An 11,088-nucleotide genomic window follows, 5' to 3' on the forward strand; every position below is an offset into this window, starting at 1 on the left:
CTAACACGGGCGCCTTCAGGGAGATGCTGTGGGGCAGGCGGAGGCGTGATGGGGACACCGCAGCTGCACGTCCAGTGCTTAGCCATTGGCCTTCGAGCCCCAACACCTGCACAGGCTGAGGCTGCAGCGTGGGCAGGTCACAGACGCAGCAGAGCAGGAGTGCTCCCAGGCCTGGCCAGCAGCTCCCCTCCCTGGCAGGCCACCGGCTGCTCAGCCACCAGCTTACTCGGGTTTTCTGGACTCACCCTCAAGTCTTTCACATACATAGGGCCCTCTTTTTTTCCCTCTCACTTTTCCCTTTAGTGTAATTTTCTGAGCGATCCACTGAATCTGTTCTTTTTTGTGTGGTGTAATAGGCGTGGACATACTGAGGGTGTTCGTTCATCTGTCTGTTGAAGGACTCTTGGGTCATTTTTTGTTCTGGACAATTAAAAAATAAAGCTCTTGGGCTGCGGCTGGGGCCACGCCTGGAACTCCAGCCTGGAACTCCAGTGACTTGGGAGGCTGTTCTCTTGAAATGGAAAGGGGTGGGGGTGTAGCTCGGTGGTGAGGCACCCCTGGGTCCCGTCCCACACTAAGAGGACAAAACCACGCCACCATGAGCCAGCCATGTGAACACTCAGCAGTTGGTGTGGACATTGCTGTCCTGTCGTGGGCAAGGGGCACATGGCTGTTTCTGTGGCAGGCCCAGTCTGAGTCTCTGGGACGTGGCCAGCGCCGTCCCTAGCACTGCACTGTGGCTTGCCCAGCAGCAGTGTGTGCGGGCTTCAGGGACTTTGTCTCCCTGACACCCATGTCTTGTCTGGTCAGTCGCGTCCTAGTTGTGCTGATGGACGCTTCGGTGTTGTGGCGGCTCCCTCTAGCTCAGCTTGTGTCCTGGTGCTGTCACCCTGACCCCCAGGCCCTGCCTGCTGGAGTCCCCATCTTGCTCCTGTGCCTGCTTCTCGCTCAGACTGTGCTTCTCGTGGCATTTGGGACTCTGTGCCTGGACATGCTGCCTGTGTCCTTGCGGCGGCTCTGTGGAGAGGCCTGTGGGTGTCTTGCCTGGTGGTGTCTTTCAGAGGACAGACACCTCATGCTTCCGGCCCACTTCTGAGGCGGTTTTCCCCGACCACGGTGCAGGCGGTAGTTGTTTTTCTGAAACGTTCTGCTGTGGGTGCTCACTGTGGGCCCATAGCCCATTTCCAGTGAGCTTTTTTGCATGAAGTGCTGACACATGGGCGTCCCAGGCACTGTTTGCTGGCAGGACCCTGCTTCCTCTGTGGCAGAAAAAGGCATGTTTTTGGGTGTTTGTTTTTTCGGTTGTCCTAACCACTTGGCAAAGGTGTCACAGTGGGGCTCTCTGGCCTTTGCCTGGCCGACAGGTTGCATGTGGCTCGTGTCCCTAGGCTCTGTCGAGGACACCGCATCCAGCCTGCTTGGGGAGGAGGACGTCGAGGATGAGGAGCTGGAGGCGGCGGCTAGCCACATGAACCAGGACTTCTACAGGGAGCTCCTGGGTAGTGGCAGCGGCAGTGCGGAGGCCGCAGAGAGCCCCGAGGGGGGCAGCAGGGCCCTGGCCTTGGAGTCACTCCTTGGCCCCCTGCCCACAGCGGCCAGCCTGGGCATCTCAGATTCCATCCGCGAGTGTATCTCTGCCCCGGGCCGGGACCCTGGTGAGTGCCCTGGGGGGGCTGGAGGGTTTCCAGTCCGCCTGCCCCTTCCATGGAGTGAGTGAGAAGCCTCTGCGGTCTGTCGGGGAGGAGCAGTATTCCGGAAGGGTGGGCTTGGGAGGGGCGCTGCCAGCCTGTGGGCAGGACCGTGGGGGTCAGTGGCTCGAGGGGAGGAGTTGGGCGTGTGCTGACCCCCACAGCCTAGCAAACCCTGTGGCCATCTCTGCCACCCTCCCTCGGCCGCAGCCTCTCTGCCCCATGACCAGGGCCCTGGCTTGAATGGCTGCCGTGTGACAAGGGCGTTGGCAGGGGCCGGTGTCACCCGCCCCTCCTTTCTTGTTTCCATGGTGGGAAAGCCCCGCCTGGGTGGTGGGCCTCACCGTCAGGAGCATTGCCTGTTGAGTGTGAGCAGGACAGTAATGAGGCACCCGAGCCCTCTGCCCAGGGCTCCTGGTCCCTGTGGCTCCTTCCCCTTCTATTCTGTAAAACATCTGCACAGTCGGCTGTGAGGAGGGACTGGGGTGCTGGTGGCCTGGGAGGGCTGGCTGGTCCCGGCCCCATTCTCTGCAGGACACCACTCAGTCAGGAGGGCTGGGGTACAGAAGGACTCTGTAGCAGGGACAGCATGTGAGGGAGCCCGGGCAGGTCATAGCACCAGGCAGAGGGCATGTACAAAGGCCCTGAGGCAGCTGGGGCTCATGATCTAGAGCAAGAAAAGGCTGTTCTAATGGAGCGAGGGAGCAAGGGAGCAGACCAGACCAGAGGCCTCAAGGGCTGGCCTGAGCACCGAGAGCACCTCATATGGCTGACGGTGTGGCCGGAGTTGACAGCCTCCTTGGGGGATACTGGGCAAGGGGCTGACTGCCAGGTGGTGTAGACTGCCTTGACCATGCTGGACTCGTGTCTGTCCTCAGTCCTGCTGACCCAGCTAAGGGGCACCAGCATGCCCAGCCCACCTCCTGCCCCACTTGGTCCTGGTGCTGGGCAGAGATCCAGTGTCCCCATCAGAAGCATTCCTCTGACACCACGATGCGGACTTGCTGTGCAGCCTCGGGTGTCCTTCTTTCCTAGTTAGCCCTCTGACGTGAGCACCTTCCCCGTAGCACTTAGACAGGATGGATGTGCAAGGGCTGTGGCCTCCGGAACAAAGAGGTGGGGCTCCGAGAGGCTCCTTGGTCAGGCCCCAAGTCCCAGACCAGCCCAGGTTGTGTCTTGCCACCTTGAGAGAAACTGACATGACGCTTCCCTCCAGAAGACACCTCGGGGGACGGTGAGCTGGACCTCAGCGGCATTGATGACCTGGAGATCGACAGAGTGAGCCTCTGCTCCCCTGGGCTGCGGGGGGCTGGTGGGCTCTGTGGGAGGCCGAGGCGGGGTTGGGCCCAGGGCCTAGGGCATGCCGCCTGCCTTTCCCTGGGCCTGTGGTTTCCCTGGGTATCCTTAGACACTCCCTGGTGGAGGGTGCTCTCAGGCAGTGCCCAGGCCCAAGGTCCTGCCCCCAGACTCCCTGCTCCCCTCCTGCTCCAGCCTCAGTCACCACATGCCCTCCTTCTGGAAACCAGGGCCCTGAGCTCTGCCTCTGTGCCTGGCTGCTTGGTCATCCTGTTGGGTAGCCTTCAGTCCAGGAGGGCCCCTGGGTGCACGCATGTCATACACCTCCCATCCCAAAACCCGGGCCTGGGCGTGTGCACCACTCTGGTATGTACCACTCAGTGGTACCCATCCTCGATATTTCCCCCGATACTATTGCCACGTAGTACCTGAGACTGTCCATTTGTTCCTGTGCTGGGGTTGTACACTCTCAGCTCAATCCCTTCCTGGGTCCTGGGGCCTACACTCTGGAGCCAGCAGGGCTACAGACCTTAAAGTCTGGGAGCCCTGGACCCTGCTTCGTGGCCAGTGTGTGGTTTTGGAAAGGGTAGAGGAATGACAGACGGCGTCCATGCTGAGTAGAGCCCACTGTGTGCTCCCTCCCTGTGACGATGCAAACCCACAAAGGGAAGCGGGCTCCTTGCAAGAGATCCTGGAGTGCTCTCAGTGTGGGGCCGCAGCTGAGTCCCTTCACTGCTCTGCGCAGTACATTCTGAATGAGTCAGAGGCCCGAGTGAAGGCTGAGCTGTGGATGCGGGAGAACGCCGAGTACCTGCAAGAGCAGCGGGGTAAGCGCCCCCTGCCCGCCTGCCCCCTGCCCGCCTGCCGGGCCCTGGGCCTCACTGATGCCAGCCACTCTATTTGGCTTGTAGAGAAAGAAGCGAGGATAGCCAAGGAGAAGGAGCTCGGCATCTACAAGGAGCACAAGGTAGGCCCCCGAGTGGGCCTAGGACCCAAGGCTTCTATTGAAGAAACAGCTCCATGGGCATGGCCTCCTCGGCACAGGACCGGGGCCTGGGGCAGGCGGCGGCAGCTGGGTGCCAGTGTGCTCTGTGTCCACCACACTTGCTGGTCTGTGGCTCCACTGTGGGTGGATGGGCCACTCAGCTTTGGGGTGAGGTCCCTAGAGCACTGCCCCATGTCGAGGACATCTCTTCCCTTCGATGCCCTGGGAGGTTGACCGATGCCCGGCGTGCTGGCGCTGTGGTGACGTGGCTCCACTGCTCCCCCAGGGCTCGGCAATGGCTCTGCCTCCACTTGGTGACTTTGGAGGGGGTTCAGCCTCTTGAGTGTCTGAGCAAGAGGGAGGATGTGAGTCCAGGCTCTTGCTGGCCAGACTCAACTCCTCGGGACCCAGAGGACAGGAGAGGACCACTGGAGCTCGGGTTGGGAAGTGGGGGCCGCTGGGCTCCTGTGTTCTGCTGGGCGCTTCCCTTTTCCTCCAGAAGGGGCGACCACCGCAGGGAGGGCCTGGTGGCAGGGGCATGGGTTGGGCGTGCCCAAGCATCCCCGGGTCATAGGACAGGACAGCAGGATGCAGGACAGCGACCCACAGGAGGCGTCACTTTCCTGTTTCACTCAAGCCCAAGAAGTCTTGCAAACGGCGGGAGCCAATCCAGGCCAGCACGGCGGGGGAGGCCATTGAGAAGATGCTAGAGCAGAAGAAGATCTCCAGCAAGATCAACTACAGCGTGCTTCGGGACCTCAACAGCAAGGGCGGGGGCAGCCCGCAGAGGGAAGGGACCCGGCCCGCAGAGAGGGCCAGCTCCAGGAGGCTGTCGCGGAGGAGAACCCCAGCCAGCAGGAACGGGGCCGACCCTGGGGCCTGTGTGGGCAAGAGGTACCCTCCTGTCCCTTGGGACTGCAGTGTGCCAGCCCAGGCCACAGGAGGGCCCCGGAGCTGCACCTGTCCTGCTGTGTGCCGGGAACTGGCGTGCTGCCTCCTGCTGCCGGGGGTACTGTCCCGGCCCCCTTGCCTGTGGGTCCTGAGCCGAGCAGGCACCGCAGCGTCAAGGTCTGTGCTGTCTGGTCTGCACATGGTCCCACCATGCAGGGGTCTCCTGACAAGGAGGCAGGCGGGTCCAGTGCAGCCATGTCTGCTGCTCCAGGCCTCCGTGTGGGTTGCCTCTGCCCTGTCTCTGCTCCTCTTAATGGTGCTCTTGAGGAGGAATGGAGTCTGAAGGTGCTTCCTCCCCTCCCCTCTTCCTGCCTGCTACATGCCTTCCCTCTTGCTGGCAAAGCATTTCTGTTTACCCGTCCATTCGTTTGACAGCTTCTGGGGTTGATATCGTGTCCAGAAAGGCCTCTTGCGTGTCCACATTGTGAGGAAATCTCTTTTGGGGCTTATTTTTTGTGTCCTAAGTTTCTGATCCATCTGGAGCTTATTTGGACTCAAGGATGGGGGTGCAGCCCACGAGACTGGGTGGCTGGCTGTGATGGAGGCGCTCTTCCCAGTGTCGGCTGGCTGTCTTGGCCGTGTGGGTACCAGCGGCCTTCCTCAGCACGTTTACCCAGCTGGGGTTCTGCTGTGCACTGCCAGGTGGTATTTGGTGGGTCCACCTCAGAGAGTTGTGCCTTGTGGCCTGTTTATTTTTTTCTGCAACTGCAAAGCAGTGTCTGGACCTGGCCTTTTCCTGCTGGCAATCTGACCATTTTGTTGGGGATGTTCTGTGGCCTCTGTCTCCCCCAGCTGGGGAGTCCCAGGCCCACACTTATGTCTCCTGACATGGCTCCTGCCATTGCTGCATGTGGGAAACCTCCCAAGCCTCTGGTGCCCCCAGCAGCCCCATTGGTCTATAGATTAGAGGGACTTTCCATGGCCTCTGAGTCCCAGGTGCAGCTCCGACCCCCGCCAGGCTGGTGTCTGCATGGCAGGAGCTTCTTGAATTTTCTCAGCGACCTTTCAGCTCAGTGTGGTTATGTGATCGCTCACCTTCAGGTCGCCAGGCATCGAGTCTTGAGCATGGCTTCCCAGTGTGGCCCTCTGTAAGTGCAGCAGGCTGGGACTGGGTGGGGACAGGGGCGGAGGCCCAGGCCTGTCCTCATTGCCACTCTCTGTGGCCTCAACTTTGGTCTCCTGTCTTGTTGCTGTTGCTTTGACAGTGCTGGAGATTGAACAGCTGCAGCTGGGCAGCAGGGGTACAGAGAGGCTGTGGGCCCTGCCTGAGCCTCCCACAAGCCAGGCCAGGCCTGTGGGTACCAGAGAGACACCTGTTCTAGTGCGTGATTCCTGCGCCAGTTGCAAGCTGTCTGACACTGGCTTGAGGGGCCCCAGGTCCCTGTGCACTCGCTGCTTCCTGAGTGTCCAGGACCAGAGTGAATGAGTATCTAATGTCCACACCTGCCTGCACCCCTGCCCACTGGTGGCTGCATAGCTCAGGCAGCTCTCACAGGGCAGGGAGGATGCCACAGGCCCTGGGGGTGCCAACGCATCAGCCCATGGCGCTTTGCCCTCCATGCTGAGCATTGAGGAGAGAGTTCACCAGCTCTGGCTGAGGGCTGGGCCAGGGGCTGTAGGGCTGCAGCAGCTGCACATGGGGCCCTGCTTCCTGCCAAGTGTTGGCCCCCCATGCCCACCAGCACTGGCCTCACCGCAGGGCCAGCAGGAACCTGGTAGTTCCCCCTGCAGGGCTGCTATGCTCAGTTACTTGGTCACGAGGTCTGGACTGCTAGGGGCTTCTGGGTAGGGTGGGGAGGGGCCCAGAAGAATAGATGGTCTAGGAGGAGGCCTCACCTGCAGGGCCCTGCAACAGGCCTCCCACTGGTTGTCGAACTGAGGGTGCTTTACCAGGGAGCGGCATGCAGAAGAGGCTCCAGACGGGAGGCTCCATCTTCCCCAGTAATCTGCTGCTTAGCCAGGCAACTCCTGCCTCCGGCCCTGATGGCAGTGCTGTGGCCGCCCTGCCTGCCACGGTGTGGTCAGCTGCTCCCAGTCCTGGGCTGGTGTGTGCTCCCCCCTGCTGAGCCCATCGGGCGATGGGCGTCCCTGAGTGGGGCTGCTTTGACCTGCAGGCCTCCTTCCTGCCCAGGCAGGTCAGTCTGCCTCAGGTCCAGGCTTTTGCTGGGGCCTAGAGCCCCTGCCTGAGGCATTCACCTCTCCAGGGCAGGCCAGATGGGGGCACTCTCCCCCTCAAAGGTGGGCCAGCAGCCATGCCATCCTGCCCACAGGTTCAGGCCAGGCTTCAGTGGAGCCAGTGTGGTATCGGCCCCCATCCCTGCAGATGTCAGCTGGGAGGTGCCCCAGGCCAGCACACAGCAGCTGCTGGGTGGGTGGGCTTGGTTGTCACCCTGGATGATGCTGTGTTTGGGGAATTCACTGTGGCATTTGTTGTTGAGGCTGAGAAGTTGCCAGCTGAAGCACTCGTGGGTTTGGGGGCCGCCATGTGCTGGTGACCCCAGTCCCTGGGACCCTGACTAAGGACCAACTTGGTCGAAGGGAATGCTGGGCAGGACCTTGTTCTCCAGGTGCTTATAAACCCTCCTGTGAGGCCTGGCTGGCAAGCTTGATTCCATGGATCACACCGATGGCTACTGGGTGGTTTTTCATGATGTCCACCTGTTCCAGGACCCCTTCCCAGTGTCCCCTGATTCATCCAGTATGTCATAGCTCCCAGGGAAGGCCTCAGAGGGCCAACAGCAGACGGGGTGGCTTCAGACCTCTGCCTCCCACATGGCTGTGTTCACCTCTCCCTGAGCCCACGTGTGCCAGCCCAGATGGCACTGTGTGGCTTCCTTTCCTGGGGGGACCCCATCTTTCCCTGCAAGCAGCCTTGACCTGATGGTGTCGTGCGAGCTTCGGTGTCGAAGTTGCCTTTATGTTGGGAGGGTTTGAGGACAGCGGGCCTCCAGGGTGCGCACCCGTGGGCCACTGCTGTAGGCCACGTGGGGGACACGGGGATCTTAGAGTCCCTCCCTCTCCTTCCTCCTCATCGTCTTCCTCTTCCGTGTCACCACTCGGCCTCCTTCAAAGACTGGTGATCAACCAGGGGAGGTCACAGGGAGGAATGGGCAAGGGCCACGTGGCTACTGCCCATGGCTCTCACGTATTTCTCCATGACCACGCAGAGCCCTGGCCCCTTGCAGTCAGGAAGGGGAGTGGTCTGTGGCTCACGTTTCGTTGACCTGTGCATGGTTCACTCGTTGATTAATGCAGACACACCACGGTCCAGTCGTAGGACTGACACAGCTGGACTTCTAGGACAGCAGTAAGGCTGGAGCACCTTGAGGAAGCAAGGGAAGAGCAGGGGTCCCAGGTCAGCAGGGGGCTAGGGTAGGAAGAGAGATTTGAGGAGGGCCAGAACGGATGTGCCAGAGTGGACAGCCTCCCCAGAGCTGGCAGAGAGCCGTGCAAGGCCAGCTGTGTTGCTGGAGGCACGTTCCAGAGGGAGCAGCTCCAACCAGGGCCACAGGCAGGACCGCTGGGGTGGTCCTGGCACACCGAGTGGGTGCCAAGCCCACGTTCTCCCCAGCGTGGTGGGGGTGGTGGGGGCGTCCATCCGAGGCAGTGAGAGCCCAGAAGGCAGACGGGCTGAGACTGCGTGCCATCTCTCTTTCAGGTTGAGGCCTCTGGTGTCTACACAGACAGCTAAGAAGGCAGCCATGGGAGAGGTGCGTTCTTCTGCCTAGCCAGGGCACGGCCTCGGGAGTAGCTCACCCATGACCAGGCCTGATGGGAAAGGGCCTGGTGGCTGCTGCTGCAACACTGGCCTGGCATGGACAGAGGATCCTGAGCTCAGGGGTGCGCAGGAGCGGAGCAGGAGGGAGGCAAGGACCAGGCACAGAGCTGCTGCTCGGGGCCAGGGCCAAGGCTGTGCTGGCCCCCACTGGACAGTGGATGGCAGCAGTCAGGGCAGACCAAGGGACCCTCTCTCCTGGGCCCTGCTGCTTCTCCTGAGACCTGCCATGTGGCTTCTGGGGGCCTGGTGTGAGGTCTCTCTCACCAGAGGTAGCCTGGGTGGGGTTCTTGGGCAAGGTGTCCCTGTAGGGCAGCCTGTTGTACACCCAGGAGATCAGAAGGGGCTTGTGGGTGCTGGGAGCTGACAGACCTCTGCAAGCTCAAGTAGGGTGCTGGGCACTGGGGCCCGTCCAGGGCCATCCTGAGAGAGCCCGAGGTCTCTCCTGTGTCTGTCTCTCCACTCCCGTCCCAGAGCCTGACCCTCTCCTTCCAGGCTGTGCTCCCAAGTCCTCCTGCCCTGGGAGCCGAGCTGGTCAGGCCAGCAGCGGTCCTGGTGGAGAGCGGCCCTGTGTCATACCACCCCGAGGAGGACGCAGACGAGGAGGAGGCCGACGAGGAGGATGGGGAGCCCTGCGTCAGCGCCCTGCAGATGCTGGGTGGCAACGGTGGGTGTGCTGCACGGGCCCGTGGGCCTCCAGAGAGAGGCACAGGCCATCTGCCTCATGCTCCCTGCACGTGCCTCTGTCCTCACACTGAATTTCCCTGAAAGGAAGGAGATTTACACTAAGTGTAAACTAGCCGTATTGATTCTGAGGCCCTGGGGCATGTTGGAAGAGCTGGCCAGGGCCTAAGAGGCCAGTTCCATGGGGATAGCAGAGCACCTGCTGGGAAGGCCATGATCTGGGCCTGAGTGTAGTCACTGGGGACACTGCCCAGACAGCAGTGGGGGTTCCAGGCCTGATGTGTGGAGAGACCTGTGCACTCGAGGGTGGGAGGTGAGGATGGCATATTGCTGACACCTGGCCAGCCAGGAACTGAGGCTCCCCCACCGGGCACACCAGCCCCCGCGGTCCCAGGAGAATCAGGGTTGGGGCCCCAGGGGGTGGTCCCTGCCAGTGGCGGGATGGCCGGCATCCTCGAGGGAGCAGCTCCTGAGGGCAGCAAGGGGCGTGGCTTCCACCGTCATCCTTTGTGCTCTGCAGATTATGGCTGTGACGGTGATGATGACGAAGGCTACTGAGTGTGACCTCAAGGCCAGGCAGCACCCAGGTTCTGGACCCTGATGTGTCTTGTGGGATTGGATGCCCTCTGGGGCCACCGCCTGTGGGCGTGAGTGCCGAGACCAGGGACCCGCGCAACACTGCCCTGCTTGCTTCAGAGCCTCACCCATGGCCACACGCAGCTTCCATGGGACTTACTGTTGGGATCATGTTTTGAGCAAAGTAAGGAATACTTCTACCCAGCAAGGGGAACCAGACCGACGGTCTGCGTGTGTCTGATTGGACGTGGTTGGGAGTGTCCAGGGTTCATGTCCCATAGCATATCCCAGATTCCCAGCCATTGGCCACCCAAGAGACCTCAAAAGCGGGCACTGCGTGTCCCTGTTGTAAGGAAACCAAGGCACAAGGAGGCCTCGCCATTCGTCAGCCAGTGGAGGGCCAGGTGGCTCCAGCCCTGTGGCTCTAGCACCCTGCTCTTGGCTGGTGGCCTGAGTGCTCTGCCCTACTCTTCTCCCCAAGAGGCACTCTGCTCAGACCCCCGCGGAGCTCGGTGTTCTGCTTGGGACGGCAGCCAGCAGGCAGCTGTGGCTGCTCCTCCCATGCCCAGAGGCCCCCAGCCTCCCCAAGGTGCAGGAGTGCCCACCACCTGGCCAGCAAGGCACCAGTGCACTGGGACCCTGGGCTTATGGGGTCTGCACCACTGCCAGAGGGCGACCAGTGGAGCTGGTCTCGCCGTGCGGGCCTCTTCTGTATGCCGTCTGGGGCGCAGGCTGGGCTCCCCGTCACATGCAGGGCCAAGCACCTCCTGCCTGAGTCAGAACCGGGTTCAGGCAGGGAGTCGCAGGCGGCCCCGTGGGGGCCCAGGTCTCTTTGTGAACTCCTGTCTCAGGCCTTGCTTTCCCAGATGTGGCCCTGGGATGGAGGGTGGGCAGGTGCTTCTGCCCCAGCATAGGACCCTGAGGAGAGTGTGACTGTATTAGTAGAACCATGGCGTACTGCCCTCCCTGGCCACCTTCTACCTCCACACGGGGTGGGCTGGCTGTCTAGCGCAGGGTCCAGACCCCAAATTAGCACAGAGACAGTGTGTTGGGGCCTTTGCAGCCTCCTGCCGCCCCTCTGCCTGCAGCCAGTCTGGCCCCAGAACCTCTAGAAGTCTGGGGAACTGATTTGG

General features: G+C 61.6%; 1 protein-coding gene across 2 annotated transcripts in view; it reads left to right on the top strand.

Annotated features, from left to right (window-relative positions):
* Nucleotides 1–11,088, top strand: part of BRF1 (BRF1 general transcription factor IIIB subunit) — a 50,450-nt gene extending 39,362 nt beyond the window's left edge. Inside the window, exons 11-18 of one of the 2 annotated variants that reach the window (XM_079127447.1) lie at nt 1,389–1,655; nt 2,908–2,966; nt 3,730–3,811; nt 3,896–3,951; nt 4,607–4,863; nt 8,579–8,630; nt 9,191–9,362; nt 9,900–11,088. In XM_079127447.1, coding sequence (XP_078983573.1) covers nt 1,389–1,655; nt 2,908–2,966; nt 3,730–3,811; nt 3,896–3,951; nt 4,607–4,863; nt 8,579–8,630; nt 9,191–9,362; nt 9,900–9,937 — 983 coding nt within the window. In that variant the 3' untranslated portion in view covers nt 9,938–11,088. Of the gene's footprint in view, nt 1–1,388; nt 1,656–2,904; nt 2,967–3,729; nt 3,812–3,895; nt 3,952–4,606; nt 4,864–8,578; nt 8,631–9,190; nt 9,363–9,899 lie in introns of both variants that reach the window. The other variant, XM_079127446.1, reaches the window with a different exon arrangement.

Source organism: Sciurus vulgaris (assembly GCF_902686455.1).
Source record: "Sciurus vulgaris genome assembly, chromosome: 2".
NCBI classification, from domain to species: Eukaryota; Metazoa; Chordata; class Mammalia; order Rodentia; family Sciuridae; genus Sciurus; species Sciurus vulgaris.